Source organism: Hyperolius riggenbachi, chromosome 10 (assembly GCF_040937935.1).
Source record: "Hyperolius riggenbachi isolate aHypRig1 chromosome 10, aHypRig1.pri, whole genome shotgun sequence".
In the NCBI taxonomy this organism is placed as follows: domain Eukaryota; kingdom Metazoa; phylum Chordata; class Amphibia; order Anura; family Hyperoliidae; genus Hyperolius; species Hyperolius riggenbachi.
The window spans coordinates 256,092,984-256,112,679 of NC_090655.1; the positions used below are offsets into that span (position 1 = coordinate 256,092,984).

The window sequence follows — 19,696 nt, forward strand, 5'->3', positions numbered from 1 at the left end:
GGTGACTTCCCTTCACCTCCATCCACTCCACAAGATTCTGCCACAATATTCCAGATGCCATTGCCGACCTTCACACTACCCAGACTGCAGAGCTGAGTCACAGGAACCGGAAGCAGCAGGGAGTAGGGGGACACCCTTCAGTATGGCCACACTGTGATGGGCAACACTGCAGGGGGATGGGGTGCTGCCCTTGTGTAGGTATAGAGTACAGAGGAACTCAGCAGAGCAGCCACAAGGCCAGAGAGAACACCCATCTGTGAAGACTAGAGAGCTCTGGGGGACAGGTGTGACACAACAAGGGACCTCTCACCATTACAGATGGCGGGGATAGCAGAAGTGCAGAGCCTCAGCAGCACACTGTACCTGTAACAGCCGGGACATGCTGGAGGCAGCAGGGGCAGATGGCTGGGATAGCAGAAGTGCCTCAGCAGCACACACTGTGCCTGTAACAGCCGGGACATGCTAGAGGCAGCAGGGGCAGATGGCTGGGATAGCAGAAGTGCAGAGCCTCAGCAGCACACTCTGTGCCTGTAACAGCCGGGACATGCTGGAGGCAGCAGGGGCAGATGGCTGGGATAGCAGAAGAGCGTCAGCAGCACACACTGTGCCTGTAACAGCCGGGACATGCTGGAGGCAGCAGGGGCAGATGGCTGGGATAGCAGAAGAGCCTCAGCAGCACACACTGTGACTGTGCCTGTAACAGCCAGGACATGCTGGAGGCAGCAGGGGCAGATGGCTGGGATAGCAGAAGTGCAGAGCCTCAGCAGCACACACTGTGCCTGTAACAGCCGGGACATGCTGGAGGCAGCAGGGGCAGATGGCTGGGATAGCAGAAGAGCCTCAGCAGCACACACTGTGCCTGTAACAGCCGGTACATGCTGGAGGCAGCAGGGGCAGATGGCTGGGATAGCAGAAGTGCAGAGCCTCAGCAGCACACACTGTGCCTGTAACAGCCGGTACATGCTGGAGGCAGCAGGGGCAGATGGCTGGGATAGCAGAAGTGCAGAGCCTCAGCAAGCACACTGTGCCTGTAACAGCCGGATCATGCTGGAGGCAGCAGGGGCAGATGGCTGGGATAGCAGAAGAGCCTCAGCAGCACTCACTTTGCCTGTAACAGCCGGGACATGCTGGAGGCAGCAGGGGCAGATGGCTGGGATAGCAGAAGAGCCTCAGCAGCACACACTGTGCCTGTAACAGCCGGGACATGCTGGAGGCAGCAGGGGCAGATGGCTGGGATAGCAGAAGTGCAGAGCCTCAGCAGCACACACTGTGCCTGTAACAGCCGGGACATGCTGGAGGCAGCAGGAGCAGATGGCTGGGATAGCAGAAGAGCCTCAGCAGCATACACTGTGCCTGTAACAGCCGGGACATGCTGGAGGCAGCAGGGGCAGATGGCTGGGATAGCAGAAGTGCAGAGCCTCAGCAGCACACATTGTGCCTGTAACAGCCGGGACATGCTGGAGGCAGCAGGGGCAGATGGCTGGGATAGCAGAAGTGCAGAGCTTCAGCAGCACACACTGTGGTTATAACAGCCAGGACATGCTGGAGGCAGCAGGGGCAGATGGCTGGGATAGCAGAAGTGCAGAGCCTCAGCAACACACACTGTGCCTGTAACAGCCGGGACATGCTGGAGGCAACAGGGGCAGATGGCTGGGATAGCAGAAGTGCAGAGCCTCAGCAGCACACATTGTGCCTGTAACAGCCGGGACATGCTGGAGGCAGCAGAGGCAGATGGCTGGGATAGCAGAAGTGCAGAGCCTCAGCAGCACACACTGTGCCTGTAACAGCCGGGACATGATGGAGGCAGCAGGGGCAGATGGCTGGGATAGCAGAAGTGCAGAGCCTCAGCAGCACACTGTATCTGTAACAGCCGGGACATGATGGAGGCAGCAGGGGCAGATGGCTGGGATAGCAGAAGTGCAGAGCCTCAGCAGCAGTGAGCACACACTGTCCCTGTAACAGCCGGACATGCTGGAGGCAGCAGGGGCAGATGGCTGGGATAGCAGAAGTACAGAGCCTCAGCAGCACACACTGTGCCTGTAACAGCCGGGACATGCTGGAAGCAGCAGGGGCAGATGGCTGGGATAGCAGAAGAGCCTCAGCAGCACACACTGTGCCTGTAACAGCCGGGACATGCTGGAAGCAGCAGGGGCAGATGGCTGGGATAGCAGAAGTGCAGAGCCTCAGCAGCACACACTGTGCCTGTAACAGCCGGGACATGCTGGAGGCAGCAGGGGCAGATGGCTGGGATAGCAGAAGTGCAGAGCCTCAGCAGCACACACTGTGCCTGTAACAGCCGGGACATGCTGGAGGCAGCAGGGGCAGATGGCTGGGATAGCAGAAGTGCAGAGCCTCAGCAGCACACACTGTCCCTGTAACAGGCGGGACATGCTGGAGGCAGCAGGGGCAGATGGCTGGGGGTGGCTGTTACTTCCAGGGACTCCCCGGCTGTTACAGGGACAGTGTGTGCTGCTGCTGCCTGCAGCGATGATCAGTGTTAATCACGCTTCGGGAGAGTGGCGACTCTTCTGTACTGTGGCTTTAAGAGGTCATCAAGCAAGGGCCCCTAAGCTACTGTAAAGAAGAACATTCCGGTGTATAGCGAGTCACACTGGTCATCGATGCAGCACAGTGTATATTGGAGGGAGGGGAGGCTCGGTGGGGTGTCATTGCCACTGTAGACGTCACTACTTGGCAAATGGGACAGATGATGACACAAGAGGGGACACAGGAAGACACAAATGGACACAAAAGGTACAAGGGGGACATAGGAGGACACAATAGGCACAAGGGGGACACAAGTGGGACATAATAACTGGGGGGTGAGAATCCATAAGACGTCCCTGCACCATGGACGCACTAGGGTATTTTTTTCCTGGTTTCTGTCCTCTAATTCTCGGTGTGTCTTATGGCCGGGAGCATCTTATGATCCAAACAAATATGTTTTTTTTTACAGAATAGATTGCCAAGTTAGGAGGGCCCAGGCCCAGAATCACAGACTAAGGCCTGGTTCACACTGCAAGATCTTCTTCTAGCGCTTGTGATTTGAAAAGCTCTTGCTAAGGCAATGCATTACATTAGCAAGAGCTTTAAAAATCACAAGCACTTAGAAAAAGCTCTTGTAGTGTGAACCAGGCCTTAACCCCCTTGGCTGTTTGATTATTTCCGGATCTTGGGGTCTAAAATCGGTGCAATTTTTTAGCATGCTTTTAGACCCTAAAGCCTGGGGAAAAAAATCACACTGCAGAGAGATCTGCAGCAGCCTCAGCACTAATTCACCATCCCTGGGATTCAGCGCTACAGTTCTCCCTCCGTCCTCCTTGTGGCGCTGGGCGCTGTAAACCTATAGCAAGATTGCCCAGATAGCGACCTCACCAGGGGGAAGCAGAGCCTCGGTGGAGAGGAAGAAGAATGGCGGCCGACGTCGGGATCCCCCGGGAGGGGAGTAAAAAATCTGCTGCACTCAATGCTCTGCATAGACCTACCGACGGCTACTACGAGTTCAGCTCGGGATAACTACTCCTAGCTTGTTTATTCAACCCCGAGCTGGAATCGTGATAACCGCTAAGGAGGTTAATGTTAATCCTGAAATTGGAACATTCCCCATAGTTTGTTCTGTAACTACATATAGTAGAATGCAGGAAATTATTCAGGATACAATTTAATGGTTATTCTCCTGGTTTCAGCTTCAGGAACACTTCCTATAGCTATATTTTGCTATATATTAATATACAGCCCCACCCGGCCACTGAGGTATATCCTAGGTTGTTTATATGCACAATGCCCCCCCCCCCCCCCCCTGAATAATCTGGGAGACCAGCCTTGTTTTTGTACTGGCTTTAGAAATATCAGTAAACGGATATTCCGCAGAGATCACCAGCCAGTACTAAAGATGCTACTGCCGATTATAAATTTCAGAGTAAATCGCAACAGGAAAGATTTTACAATGGGAAATCACTTGAGTAAATAATTTATAAATAGATATTGAAAACCTTTTATTTATGATGTTATTTTGGTTTCTGTCCCTCTTTAACTTCCCTGGCGGTACGTAGTTTATGAGGCTGTTACTTTGTAACTATGTAACTGTCAGGTTAGCTGCTCCCAGCCCTTCCTCCTGAGTTTCCTGTTTGCATAATAAGTAGTAGCAGATTTGCATATGATTTGCATCTGAATTGAATGCAAAGTGTGCAGAAAATCTATTTAGGTGCTTCACACTGAGCTGGTGGTCATTTCAGATGCAGCCTTAGTGGTATGCGCTGGCGTTCTCCTCGCTGTTCAACAAAATGTAAGTTACACATTTTTTTTGCTTAGCTGCTCCCAAGGTTTTAATTTAGGTTAGGTCACTTGCCCGGAGGTTTGCCTCCACGTGGCGCAAGTGTCTAGTATAATATACTTTGCATGCAAACCAAATTGGAAGCTAAAGTTCCTCCTAGTTTAATAAATGTTAGCACTTGTCTAGGATGCAGGGCATGCATTTTTCAGTCTGACAGAGGCGGTGTATGCCTGTGCGATTAACCATTCAATTGCAACATGTGTTTAGGGACGCGCAGCCTTTCCCCCCACCTTTCTTTAACTTTGTAACTATGTAACTGTCAGGTTAGCTGCTCCCAGCCCTTCCTCCTGAGTTTCCTGTTTGCATAATAAGTAGTAGCAGATTTGCATATGATTTGCATCTGAATTGAATGCAAAGTGTGCAGAAAATCTATTTAGGTGCTTCACACTGAGCTGGTGGTCATTTCAGATACAGCCTTAGTGGGATGCGCAGGCGTTCTCCTCGCTGTTCAACAAAATGTAAGTTACACATTTGTTTTGCTTAGCTGCTCCCAAGGTTTTAAATTTAGGTTAGGTCACTTGCCCGGAGGTTTGCCTCACCGTGGCGCAAGTGTCTAGTATAATATACTTTGCATGCAAACCATATTGGAAGCTAAATATACTCCTAGTTTAATAAATATTAGCACTTGTCTAGGATGCAGGGCATGCACTTTTCAGTCTGACAGAGGTGGTGTATGCCTGTGCGATTAACCATTCAATTGCAACATGTGTTTAGGGACGCGCAGCCTTTCCCCCCACCTTTCTTTAACTTTGTAACTATGTAACTGTCAGGTTAGCTGCTCCCAGCCCCTCCTCTTGAGTTTCCTGTTTGCATAATAAGTAGTAGCAGATCTGCATATGATTTGCATCTGAATTGAATGCAAAGTGTGCAGAAAATCTATTTAGGTGCTGCGCACTGAGCTGGTGGTCATTTCGGATGCAGCCTTAGTGGAATGCGCAGGCGTTCTCCTCGCTGTTCAACAAAATGTAAGTTACACATTTTTTTTGCTTAGCTTCTCTCAAGGTTTTAAATTTAGGTTAGGTCACTTGCCCGGAGGTTTGCCTCACAAGTGTCTAGTATAATATACTTTGTATGCAAACCATATTGGAAGCTTAATTTCCTCCTAGTTTAATAAATGTTAGCACTTGTCTAGGATGCAGGGCATGCACTTTTCAGTCTGACAGAGGCGGTGTATGCCTGTGCGATTAACCATTCAATTGCAACATGTGTTTAGGGACGCGCAGCCTTTCCCCCCACCTTTCTTTAACTTTGTAACTATGTAACTGTCAGGTTAGCTGCTCCCAGCCCCTCCTCCTGAGTTTCCTGATTGCATAAAAAGTAGTAGCAGATTTGCATATGATTTGCATCTGAATTGAATGCAAAGTGTGCAGAAAATCTTTTTAGGTGCTTCACACTGAGCTGGTGGTCATTTTGGATGCAGCCTTAGTGGGATGCGCAGGCGTTCTCCTCGCAGTTTATGAGGCTGTGTCCGCGGGAGGGATTTTTGGAATTAAACTTGTTTTAAAGCTTGTAGCTAGCACTAGGCTAGCTACCTGTGTCCCTCAAGTCCCCCGGCACCAATCCGATCCCCCCCAATCACCGCCGGCAATATTTACCCAACCATGATCCCGCAAGAGCTGCAGCTTCACCATTTAGCTTCAGTTTTCGCTATGGTGACGATCGGACATGACGTCATGCGCAGTCCCGATCCTCCCCATAGCGAAGCCTGGAGCTGATTGGGAGGCTGCGCCATTACGGGATCCCTGGGGGGTATGTATTGCGGGGGCGATCGGTGGGGACCGGAGGCACTTGGGGGGCATAGTTAGCTAGCCAAGTGCTAGCTGAAGAATATACAACAGATTTTATTTAAAAAAAATCATCCCAGGGCCATGCGATCCCCTGCGGCGGCTAGCCCGACACTGTGTGGGAGGGCTTACCGCCAGGGAGGTTAACCTCTCTATTTATTGCATCCATAAGAGGAAATGACGTACAGCTTTCCTTTAAGTGTTTATAGAAGGTCTTTTTCTGTTTATTATCTTTTGGAGGATCCTCCTTTTCCTCCTCTTCCCAGTCTATAGCTTGATTCTCTGCAGTGACATAGAGTTCCACTAGGACAAAGTAGAATCCTACCTCCCCTTCATCTACTGACTCGATCTGCTCCTGCTGGGATGTAGAAGGGGTAGGCTTAATGGTGGCCATTTGCGGAATGTTTGCTATGTATTCTGCCATGGATTCTTGAACCGCTTTTTTATGAGCTCCAGGACCTCTACGGGTTGCTGTTGCTCGCTGGACATCAAAGCACCTTCAGCACACTAGCTTTCCAGTCAAGGCTGTCCTGCCACATGCCCAACAATGCCTAGGCAAATGTTAATGATGGTGATGATGATAATCTGTGGGAGATCTACTTATTGACAGCTCATGATAGTGTGATCTATGTAATCGAGATCTTCGGATATCTTTCAGAACGTTGTGATTCCTCAAGATGTCTCAGGGGGCTGCCAGGAGACCAAAGTGTCATTTTAGCTGACAGCTGACTTACAAAAGATGCCAAGTGAAATAGGCAAAAAAAATGAAGCAAGGACGGAAACAGAAACAAACCACCACTGCCTAACGGTCTCCGAGTGTTCGAAATGCACTCGGGCCATCATGTGACCTGCGCCGTACGCTGGCGATTAGACAGGCTACAACGCCAGATGGATACCTAACAAAAAAGATGGCTCCCCTCCTAACAGCCCCAATGTAGCGGAGATGTCCGGGCCCCTTAAGACCATCAGAACGGGGCCTGCCACTGGAGAACCATTGGTAGTCACAGGGCACACCAGGAGAGGCTGAACCTGGCAACAATGAGTCTCACCACCTAGATAAAAGTGGCCGGCAAAGGTGCAGCAGCAAGTTACTTCTGTCCGAGGTGAGGACGAAAAACATAGACAGGTGTTTCCTAGTAGTTTTGGGTCACCCCGGCTGCTTGGGTGTTCTGCTGGAGTTCTGGAGAAGAGCTTTTACAAAATTTTCATACTCACCATTCTAAAAACTATATTGGTGTAACACCACTAGATGGCAGCAGATCACTACCGACCTTTCATATGTAAGCCCGTCTATTGCTTATCACAGTTCAATACAATTTCAGCGGCCAGTAGTGTCTCTAGCGCGTCTTCTGCTTTTTTTTTCTTTTAATTTCAACGCCACACAGTCTCCTTTCCTTTCACCTTCATCACCCAGTTCCCTCACCTAAGATGGCCGCATCAGCTTCTCATATCATACTGCCCATTCGCACAGAATGATGACGTCACAGGCAGCTTCCACCCGCACTGGACAGTGGACAGCAGCTTCCTCTGTAGTTACTTCTACATTCCCCGGGCCTGGCTGCTGAGAGCTCGCGCTCAGGTAACTAGGTCTATTTATAGCTCCTCATTACACAGCCTCGCTGCTAACAGCATGCATAGCCCCTCCCAGTCTCTCTGAGCAGTAGCTGGGCTGGCCATTGTCCATTAGCTTTGCTGCTCTGCCTTCACTTTTTCTGAGGGCCATTTATCCTAGTCTAGCACCATATCTTTTGTGTGATAAGTGTTACCATATCAGAAGTTTACTATATCAGAAATTTCCTAGAAATGGCCCAGCATACCTTGGTGCATTCACTACTGCAAAGGACCAACTCTATCCTCCCACTGGAGGTGCAGTACAGGCACTTGCATACACTTACAAGGCTAAAGACATAGCTCCCAACTGTCCCTCTTTTGCAGAGATTAAAATTAAAATTAATCAGTATAGAAAGGACCAGTGTGGTTTGAATTATAAAACAACATATTTTTCTTATGAAATCTTTATGGTATGCTTGACTAGGGTTGTGGCAGGGGCGTGGCTTAAATGCCCCTCTTTCTTATCTCAAAAAGTTGGGATGTATGCTAAATATACCTTAGGGCTGCATAGCCAGGCTGGACAAATTGCTGGTTCAGTATCCAGGGCTCCTTAAAAATTGCAGCCATCACTGAATAGAGGCAGTGACTTGCTTCCTGTGAGTGGCTCCGCTACCTCTGCGCCTGCGGGCGGGACTTGCAGCACGTCCTTTAACCCTCCTGGCGGTTTGTCAAAATCCGCCAGGGGGCAGCAAATTCGTTTTTTTAATTTTTTTTTTTTCATGTAGCGAGACGAGGTCTCGCTACATGATAGCCGCTGCTCAGCGGCATCCCCCCAGCCCCTCCGATCGCCGCCGGCGATCAGAGATCAGGAGATCCCGTTCAAAGAATGGGATCTCCTGGAGGGCTTCCCCCGTCGCCATGGCGACGGAGCGGGATGACGTCACCGACGTCGTGACGTCAAAGGGGACTCCGATCCACCCCACAGCGCTGCCTGGCACTGATTGGCCAGGCAGCGCACGGGGTCTGGGGGGGGGGGGGGGGCGGCTGCGGCGACGCGTATAGCGGCGGATTGGCGGGTAGCGGGGGCGATCGGGCACTGCACGCAGCTTGCAGAGTGCTAGCTGCGTGCAGCAAAAAAAAAATTATGCAAATCGGCCCAGCGGGGCCTTACCGCCAGGGAGGTTAAATCTCCTCATTTTCTTCAGGCTGCTTATTTGTACAGTACTGTATGTCCAGCGCCGGTGCCATTCTTCTTGTCTTACAAATGTTATTAGGCATCAACTCACCTGCAACCAGCCTGAAGAGAGCAGCAGACCTTGAGTTTCACATGGACATGTGACGCATGCACCGCCCACTGTTTACTATATCCAGAGTTAGCGTCATGTAGCGGACAAAAAACATGTTTTTTATACAAGACAAGACAAATAACATTTATATCGCGCTTTTCTCCTGGCGGACTCAAAGCGCCAGAGCTGCAGCCACTAGGGCGCGCTCTATAGGCAGTAGCAGTGTTAGGGAGACTTGCCCAAGGTCTCCTACTGAATAGGTGCTGGCTTCCTGAACAGAAGTTTTATTACATCCGGGCTTACTATACAAGGCGTTGCTCCCATAGACTTATAATGGAGATTGGCCAGGACCTGGAGAGGTAGCTTACTATACCCGAGTTTATTATAACTAGATTATACTGTATATGGTTTTATAGGGATATCATTATTTAATATCTGACAAGAAACCTTACCTCACTGGTCATGTGACACAATTATTTTAATAGGGAATGTTAGAACAAACCTCCAAGCATTACTATTTGAAAGATCTACGATCTGACTATTAGATATCATTGCACTTCATTTTTGAATTGAACACTTCGCTTATTGTTTTAATCCTTGCAGTTGCTCCTGTTAATTGCCTGAAGAAGCAGGTGAAATACCAGCGAAACATATCGCACTGTTTAGTGGAGTATATGATAAAATCTGCCTGAATTAGACAATTCAAGTCTTCATTGATGAGGTAAGTCCAGCACTACCTCCCATTTTTACACTATTTTTAGTGCTTTTTATTCTTCCTGGCACCCCTGATTTGTCCTGTTACCTATCACTTTGTCCTCCCATGGGGTAATCTCCCCCCTGCCTATACAGTGGTTGTCTTAGCGGTAACCCTTCCTTGTGAGTGTTCATTCGCATTGATTTTATTCTATGCAACGTGACTTTAACATACTGCACTATTGTGGGCTCTCGATGTCCCTTTTGTTTGTACAAATCCCCCTTGAAGTGTCATACAAGAGCCTTTTATATAACTGTGGTGACTTATAGATTATGGCTGCTATCTCACCTTCCTAATAATAATTCAGTCACATCACAGAGACAAGACTGCATGTACATCCAGTATAGCCATGTCCCCCTTTGTCCCCCAGCATTTTCATCATCCTCCAATATGTAATGTCCCCCCACCCCAGTAATACCATCTCTTTCCCATTATAGCCATGTCCCACTGTGTCCCCCAGCATTGCTATTATCCTCCAGTATGTAATGTTCCCCACCCCAGTAATGCCATTTCTTCCCCAGTATAGCCATGTCCTCCCTGTGTCCCCCAGCATTGCTATTATCCTCCAGTATGTAATGTCCCCACACCCTAGTAATACAATTTCTTTCCCAGTACAGCCATATCCTACCTGTGTCCTCCAGCATTGCTATTATCCTCGAGTAGGTAATGTTCCCACCCCAGTAATGCCATTTTTCCTCAGTATAGCCATGTCCTCCCTGTGTCCCCCAGCATTGCCCTTTTCCTCCAGTAGGTAATGTTCCCCACCCTAGTAATGTCATGTCCCCCAGCATTACCATTATCTTCTAGTATGTAATGCCCCCCCCCCCCCCTAATCCATCCCAGTAATGAAATTTCTTTCCCAGTATAGCCATGATAACACTCCAGTATTTCTCCTTTACCCCATCTCCAAGCAGTGTAATAAAAGGAAGGATTTATATTGGTTTATAGCTAGCTGTCACAGTGTGCTCCAGTCCTCTGCTCTCATTAGCCTCAGTCTCTGCCTCTCCTCATATCCTCATCCATCTACCACTACCAGTACTGCGGTAACATCACAGGAATGGTAACAGTGGGAGGTGGATGTGAGGAGAGAAGGCCAGCTGGAGAGCAGGCAGAGGGAGGACAGAACTGCAGCACGCTGTGAGTATAGTGCACAGGTAGCTATATACCAACGTATTATGCTTTCCTGTAATACTCTGCATGGCCCTACCACCTACAAGTGACAGCAATGGGGAGTGCAGAGGGGAGAGATGAATTGGGTGCCAGCTTTGGCAGGCATGTAATGGACTGCAATGTTAAAATTACTGTCTCATGGCACCGAGGGCAGTGGTTTGGGTGCTTAAAGGACAACTGAAGTGAGAAGAATATTGAGGCTGCCATATTTATTTCTATTGAAGCAATACCAGTTGCCTGGCAGTCCTGCTGATCTATCTGGCTGCAGTAATGTCTGAATTACACCAGAAACAAGCATGCAGATAGTCTTGTCATATTTGTGAAATCTGCTGTATGCTTGTTTAGGGTCTATGGCTAAAAGTATAGAAGGCAAAGGATCAGCAGGATAACCAGGCAACTGGTATTGCTTAAAAGGAAATAAATATGGCACTCTCCATATACCTTTCACTTTAGTTGTCCTTACTACTAGCCTGTCAGAAATCACTTCAGACCTCACTTTCATGCAATACTAACCTATCGGCTGCTAATAGCCAAGTATTGTATTTGGCAAGTAGCCGATAACACTCACAATATATACTGGGGGGAATGGAGGATCCTATATCGGTAGTTTCACCACTGTATAACCTAGATTTTCCTTGCCTTATTATCTGTCAAAAGGAAGCAGCATCTTGTATGGATCACATGACCACATCACTGAGGATGGATGAGGACCAGAGTCACATGACGGAGAGGATATTCAACCTCACCCTGGAGATCATCTGTCTGCTGACCGGAGAGGTGAGGAGAATTCTGGGGGTCACATGACATCACTCTTATCTATAAGAATAAATCACACCTGACTGGAGAGGTGAGGAGAATTTTGTGAGGTCATTTGACATTATTGTTGGTCTCTCTATGCAGAGTTATTTTCCAGTGAAGTCTGTTGATCATGTGACCATCACAGTACCCCCTCCTCACTCCCTGATATCTGTGAGACACAACAAGCAGAAGTTTCTGGAAGTCATCAGGAAGATGATGGAGCTGCTGACAGGAGAGGTGAGCGGTGCTGGGAATTATGGGACATTATCCAGTAATAAGGGGTGTGTCTGGGTGGTGACTGTATCATTGTGTGTGTCAGGTTCTTAGAAAGTGTCAGGATGTCACAGTCTATTTCTCCATGCAGGAGTGGCAGTATATAGAAGGACACAAGGACCTCTACAAGGACACCATGATGGAGAATCTGCCGCCCCTCACATCACCGGGTAAGAGGAGACCTTTCTTTTGTTGTAAAGGAGAAAGCAGTATGGAAGGTCCACTTAGATCATTATCTGATATACACACACTGACTCAATACATTGGAGTTGATTCATCAACCAGAATAACGAGTGCTGATTCAGAAGCGCGTGCTAAAACAATTAGCGGCTGCTATGGAGGCTACACTCGCTCCATGCAGCGTAGCGTGCCTTATTTTGTTATGCGTGTTGCTCCTTAAAATAGCAGCCAGCTCTGTGAAGTATTGTGACCGTGATACTTCACTAGTGCGACCGCTACTATGTTAATTAACATAGAAGTGGCCATGCTAGTTAATTATCAGTTATAAGTTTGTCCTTCTGGTTGATAAATCAACCCCATTGTCTTCATGTGTTTGTTTCCTACAGATGGATCCCGTAACAGAAACCCATCAGAGAGATGTACAGGTCCTCTTTATTCCCAGGATTGTCCACAGGAAAATCACACCATCCCCCACTATTATCAGGTAGGGGGGACTGAGGGTCCCCAGCTACTCGAAACTGTGTGATGTAATATTCTTTGTAGCATCTTTAAAGGAAACCTGTAGGGTTGGGGAGAGGCCTGAACGATTTTAGGAAAAAAATGAATTGAATGATTTCTGTCTGAAATTGCGGTTTCGATTCACAATTTCCTTCAAATCAAGATTTGTTACCCCCTTGTGCCTGTTTTTTGCCCCTCTGTCCCTCTCTTTCTTAGTGCCCCCTTTGCCTCTTTATGCCTCTTCTAGATCTCTCGCTTGCCCCTTTTGTGTCACTGTGCCCGCTCTGTTTCTCTGTGTCTCTCTTTGTGCCCCCTCTGTGTCTCCTATCTCTGTCTCTGTGCCTCCTCTGTCCCCCAAGCTGCATCAGTTCTGGACATAGCTTCAAGCACGAGTCAAGCGATGCCCATCTATCCACTTCGCCTCCTGCAGGTTCTTTTTTTTTTTTTTTTTTTGGACTTCAGCTCAATTTGTTGCCCAGCCGATTAGATGCACTTCACTGCAATGCTCCTGTGGCTTTGGGCTCAAGTTTGCATCATAGTCCATATAATATTAATAATCTATATAAAACAAAACACCGACCATACAAAACATACTCCCATACATTTCTAGGACCTAATACATCCAAAAGATTCCATACACCCAACCATTCATCCTACTATTCATCCATACCTCTCCCCCCCCTTACAGATCGTGGGCCTACAGGGATATATCTTTATTTCTTCCATCTCTCATCAGTCGAGTCATATTTTAGGGTACCAATCCAGTGAAGTGAAGTGAAGTGAAGTGAAGTACAAGGCCAATAAGGGAAGATTGTCAGAAAGATAAGACAGGTATTTCCCACGGTCTATTTAGTTAATATTTTCTCCCCGTTTATACAATAAATCCTCCCACATGTCTCTATAATCCTTTACTACCTGTGTTCCCTCTGTTGACCCGTCCTCATATACTGTCAAAGTTTCACCCATATATCTGCACCACTCTTCTATAGTCGGAGTCATATTGCTTTTCCAATATTTTATAATTAAAGCCTTAGCTACCAACGTTCCCATTTCTTTCAAAAGCTTCAACACTTTGTCATCGCCTTGATTTGAGGTACTGAATATCACTCCCTCAACCGTCAATCTTTCACCTTTCGTCACTTCTCCACCCACTACAAAAGCTTCCAGGTTACACCAAAATTCTTGAATTTTTGGGCATCCCCACCACATGTGTACTTCATCTCCCATTCCTTTACTGCATTTAATACATTTATCACTATTTGTTCTAGAGATTTTATTAAGCCTCTTCGGTGTCATGTACCACCTTGCCAACACTTTATATTGCACTAACAGTAAACTAGTATCATGAATTGTACTCAACCTCTGCCAAATATTATGCCATCTATCAGCTAAATTTCTATCTAAATCCTTCTCCCAGCCGTCACAATACGCTGGTGGCGTCACACTATACAAATCTGCAAAAAATATATAGTAGTAGGAGATTATTCCTTTCTGGCAACTCTTTGTATAGATATTTTTCTCAAATATATTTAATCTTTCCTTTATTCTTTTACCCGATGATCTTAGTTTGTTGATATAGCTACTGACTTGATTTACCCACCAAAACCCTTTCCCTCCATTTTTGTTTAGAAGACTATCGATTTTAAGTTCTTTATTGCCTATCAAATCAAGTATTCTAATGTCCATTGCAATATTATTTCTTTCAAACCAGTTTAAGTTGCTGGCCGGTGGAAATGCCTTATTGTCTTTCAAGGTCATTAATGGGGAGATGCCCGTTTGTTTATCACTCATTTTTATTGTCTGTGATAGTATCCTTAAAGTTGGTTTAATCAATACATTTACCGTAGTTTTGCTTTGTAGCTGTATGTTCTCGGGGATCCATGAGAAGATCTTTGTAAAGTCTATTTCATTCTGTTCCAAAGCAGTCCAGATTGACCCAAAATCCTCTCTACTCTCTGCCCACCTCCACATGGTAACCCTTGCCAAATGTATGCTTTTATAATACCACATTAGATTCGGTGCCGCCAGGCCTCCGTTCTCCTTTCTTCTGCATATTATATTATATTTAATCCGCCTCTTGCTATTTGTCCAAATAAAGTCTTGGAAGATTTTATGCCAAGTTTTAAACCAGACTCCCGATATTTTTACTGGGACGCATTGCATTACGAACATGATTTTAGGCAATATCATCATTTTAATGATCGCAATGCGGCCTACTACATTAAACAGTGGCCTATCCCAGTTTTTCAACTTTCCTTTCAAATCTTTTATCAGCTTGTTGTAATTAGCAGCAAATAGACTATCTACCCTGCTACATATTTTTATCCCCAAGTATTTAATCTCGTTGCCTCCTGCAGGTTCTAACGCACTGAATACTTCCTGTATATCATTTGACATACAGGAACCCAGAGTTTTGTAAAGCACAAAAGCTGGCAGACGGCGATAGAGGACAGCATTGGACTTTGGGGAAGTTTGAAGCCACTTCTTCAAACTTCCCCCATTTGGAAATGACGTGATCGCGATAATTGCTGCTTTGACGATTCTGAAATTGTGATCTTGGTGATCGCGATTTCGGTTTAAATTCGATTTATCTTTCAGGCCTGGGGGGGGGGGGAGGGGGCTTATACTGGGGACAGACCAGGATATCTATCCTGGGGGGGGCATGATACTGGTGGCATGGTATTTATATACTGTAGCACTTTTTATTTTTAAACTGGAATTGGTAAAACTGAGAAATAATGTATTTTTTTTTTTATTGGTTTTCCTCCTTTTCGCAATAAAATGCATAGAAAACAAAATTTTTCATGGGACAAAATACCCCTCAACGAAAATCTTGTTTGTACTGAAAAAAATGATATCTAGGTCATGAAGGTGTTGTGAGTAGGGATAAAGTTATGGCTAATTAGGGACATAGCTAAAACGTCAAAACCGCTCTGGTCCATAAGGGGAAACAAGGTTTGGATGTGAAGTGGATAACGGAATCGACAGGTAAAGAATAGGAAATCCGATTCACTTACCTGGGGCTTTCTCCAGCCCCTCGCAGCTGTCTGTCCCACGCTGACAACTCTGTTCACAGCCGCCAGCCCGGGATCCCCGCACGGTGCAGAGGACGACCTTGAGGTCGTCCTTACTGCACCTGCATGCGGCGCTGCTGTCAATCAAGCCCACGATGTCCGCGGCGTACTGCACAGGGTCCTTGGCATCAATAAGTTGCATTTTTCCATTGAAATTAAACAAATCTGATTGGCTGTTTGTAGGCCGCCCCCTTTTCAGAATTTAAACCCCAGTCTCCCAGTGACTGACTGTACCAGATTTGAGGCATCTGCCATTAAGAGTGTAATGACAGCAATGTAAATATTCCCCTTGAAAATCAATAGGTGAATTTTGATTGGCCGTTGTAGGCTCCACCCACTTTCTAAATATTAATCCCAGTCACCCAGTGGCCAACTGTGTCAAGTTTGGGAACCCTGCCATTAACAGTGTACATTTGACCAGTGAAACTTGTTTTTGGTTCCACCCACTTTGTGTAATCTTGACACAAAGGGCTCAATTCTGGTAGTGTTTAGTAAATAATTACCTCATGGAATTGGGTTTACCTCATGAGGGAAATCAACTTTTGAATTCTGGTAGTTTAGGTAAAGTTTTACCTCATGTAATTTCATGAGGTAATCCATGTGGTAATTTTCTACTAAAAATGTGTGGTATTTAGTAGTTAAATACCTCACACTTGAATTCTGAAGTGAAATAAGGTGCGTGTTTGCATGTCTTTTACCTCACATAATTAGACCTACCGTTACCACATGATAAATGCAGTGCTGTGACAGAATTGTGATATCTGTCACATAATATAGAGCCTTTTCAGCTTGTCCTGTTCAGGGCCCCCATATTTTGCTGAAATACGTAAAAGTGATATGACCAACGAATCCCCCTCCCCCCCCCAGCTTCCATTTTGTTTTTAAAAAGAAAAAGTGCTCCAAACCCTGTACAATCCTTCATCTGCCCCCCCCCCCCCCCTCAACATTGCCATTCCCCAACCTCTGGTTGGAAAAAAAAAAAAAAAAAGTAAAAATGCACCAACCCACAGCATCTATGTTTAAAAAAAATTAAGTAAAACCGCGGCAAACACCGATTTTCCCCCCCCCCCTCCTCTGGTTAAAAGTGCTCCGAGGCCCCCCCCCCCCAGCATCCTCTAAAAGTAAAAGTGCTGTAACCCCCCTCCAGACCCCCAGTCTCTACAAGTGCTGACCCCTCCCCCCGCCTCTAAAAGTGCTCCGCCCCCCCCACCCCCAGCCTCTAAAAGTGCTCCTACCCCCCACCCCCAGCCTCTAAAAGTGCTTCTACCCCCTCCTCCCAGCCTCTAAAGGTAAATGAGCTGGATATTTTTTTTAATAATGAATGCCTATAAATTTACTTTTCATAGGTTGCTACATAATCAAATACACCTTCCCTTCTCAAAAAACAAAAAAACAAAACATCTTCCAAAGACTATCCTAACTTATGGAAGACAATTAAAGACTATTACTTATTTGCTGCAGGCTTACCACTGAAATACCGCATGTTTTACCTCACGTTATGCATTTACCTCATATTTTACCACGGTTTACCTCCTGTTTTACCTCATGTTCGGAAATGGAGAAAAATCTTTCAGAATTGATAAAAGAGGAGGAAAATACCTCATGAGGTATTTTACCTACAAAAAAATATTTACCTCACATAGCTACCAGAATTGAGCCCATAGTCACTTAATGACCAAGTTTGTGAACTTTCAGGTTCCTGGCATCAAAAATGTGTGCATAGAAGCAGTTTATGCAGCAAAGAAATCTGATTGGCTGTTTGTGGCACGCCCCTTTAGTAAATTTGGACCCCAGTCACCCAATGACCAACTGTAGCATTTTTTTTTTTGTTTATTCAAACTCAGCATACCTTCAATGTATATCCCGACTGATTTCAAGGTTTCACAGAAGTGCTCCTCATGTCAGGTAAAATTTGCATCACAGTTTGAAGAGTCTTATTTTATTAATGATAATCAAAGAAAACAAAAATAATAACATCCAACATGAGGCATACAGAGATTATACCATATATTATAATAAATAGTACACTACATATCCACTCACCCCCAATCACCCCCTCCCCGCAACCTTGACCCAAAGTCACCTCCATCCAACCAGCAAGCAACTTCCCGACGGTAACAGACTCAGGTGCCCACAAAGAGACAATAGGACTGTAGCAATTTTGAAGCCTCTTTCATAAACAGTGTAAGAATTGCAGCAGTTTAAATATTCCCCTTGAAAATCGATAGGTGAATTTTTATTGGCTGTTGTAGGCTCAACCCACTAAATATTAATCTCATCCGGTGACCAAGTGTGCCAAGTTTGAGAATCCTGCGATTAACAGTCTAAGAATGGCTGCAGTTTACCTTTTCCCATTAAAACCGAATGGCTGAAATTTGATTGGCTGTTTTATGCTCCACCCACTTTCCCTGGATTTGTAACCTCGGTCACCAAGTGACACACTGTGCCAAGTGTGGGGACTCCGGCTTGAGTTCTGTGAGAATGGCAGCCTTTTCCATTGACATAAATGGGTGAAATCTGATTTTCTGTTTGTAGCTCCGCCCAGGTGTGCAGGGGGTACGTGAGACCCCCAGAACATATCATCCCAGGTAGTAAGGGATCTGTATACCAAGTTTAATTCGAATCGGTCAAGCCGTTTTCGAGTGCCGCACGCACACACACACACATGCACACACACACACTCACTTGCAAAAGTATTCGGCTCCCTTGAAGTTTTCCACATTTTGTCACATTACTGCCACAAACATGAATCAATTTTATTGGAATTTCACATGAAAGACCAGTACAAAGTGGTGTACACGTGAGAAGTGGAACGAAAATCATACAGGATTCCAAACATTTTTTACGAATAAATAACTGCAAAGTGGGGTGTGCGTAAGTATTCAGCCCCCTTTGGTCTGAGTGCAGTCAGTTGCCCATAGACATTGCCTGATGAGTGCTAATGACTAAATAGAGCGCACCTGTGTGTAATCTAATGTCAGTACAAATACAGCTGCTCTGTGACGGCCTCAGAGGTTGTCTAAGGGAATATTGGGAGCAACAACACCATGAAGTCCAAAGAACACACCAGAGAGGTCAGGGATAAAGTTATTGAGAAATTTAAAGCAGGCTTAGGCTACAAAAAGATTTCCAAAGCCTTGAACATCCCACGGAGCACTGTTCAAGCGATCATTCAGAAATTAAAGGAGTATGGCACAACTGTATACCTACCAAGACAAGGCCGTCCACCTAAACTCACAGGCCGAACAAGGAGAGCGCTGATCAGAAATGCAATCAAGAGGCCCATGTTGACTCTGGACGAGCTGCAGAGATCTACAGCTCAGGTAGGGGAATCTGTCCATGGGACAACTATTAGTCGTGCAATGCACAAAGTTGGCCTTTATGGAAGAGTGGCAAGAAGAAAGCCATTGTTAACAGAAAAGCATAAGAAGTCCCATTTGCAGTTTGTCACAAGCCATGTGGGGGACACAGCAAACATGTGGAAGAAGGCGCTCTGGTCAGATGAGATCAAAATGGAACTTTTTTGGCCAAAATGCAAAACGCTATGTGTGGTGGAAAACTAACACTGCACATCGCTCTGAACACAACATCCCCACTGTCAAATGTGGTGGCAGCATCATGCTCTGGGGGTGCTTCTCTTCAGCAGGGACAGGGAAGCTGGTCAGAGTTGATAGGAAGATGTACGGAGCCCAATACAGGGCAATCTTGGAAGAAAACCTCTTGGAGTCTGCAAAAGACTTGAGACTGGGGTGGAGGTTCACCTTCCAGCAGGACAACAACCCTAAACATAAAGCCAGGGCAACAATGGAATGGTTTAAAACAAAACATATCCATGTGTTAGAATGGCCCAGTCAAAGTCCAGATCTAAATCTAATCGAGAATCTGTGGCAAGATCTGAAAACTGCTGTTCACAAACGATGTCCATCTAATCTGACTGTGCTGGAGCTGTTTTGCAAAGAAGAATGGGCAAGGATTTCAGCCTCTAGATGTGCAAA

The 19,696-nt window shown here is 46.2% G+C and overlaps 1 protein-coding gene across 1 annotated transcript in view; it reads left to right on the forward strand.

Moving 5' to 3' along the window:
* The first annotated feature begins 7,609 nt into the window (after nt 1–7,609).
* LOC137535287 (zinc finger protein 420-like) overlaps nt 7,610–19,696 on the forward strand; it is a 33,348-nt gene continuing 21,261 nt past the window's right edge. Inside the window, exons 1-6 of the mRNA XM_068257109.1 lie at nt 7,610–7,696; nt 9,558–9,675; nt 11,536–11,655; nt 11,779–11,913; nt 12,041–12,119; nt 12,516–12,613. Coding sequence (XP_068113210.1) covers nt 11,551–11,655; nt 11,779–11,913; nt 12,041–12,119; nt 12,516–12,613 — 417 coding nt within the window. The 5' untranslated portion in view covers nt 7,610–7,696; nt 9,558–9,675; nt 11,536–11,550. The remainder of the gene's footprint in view (nt 7,697–9,557; nt 9,676–11,535; nt 11,656–11,778; nt 11,914–12,040; nt 12,120–12,515; nt 12,614–19,696) is intronic.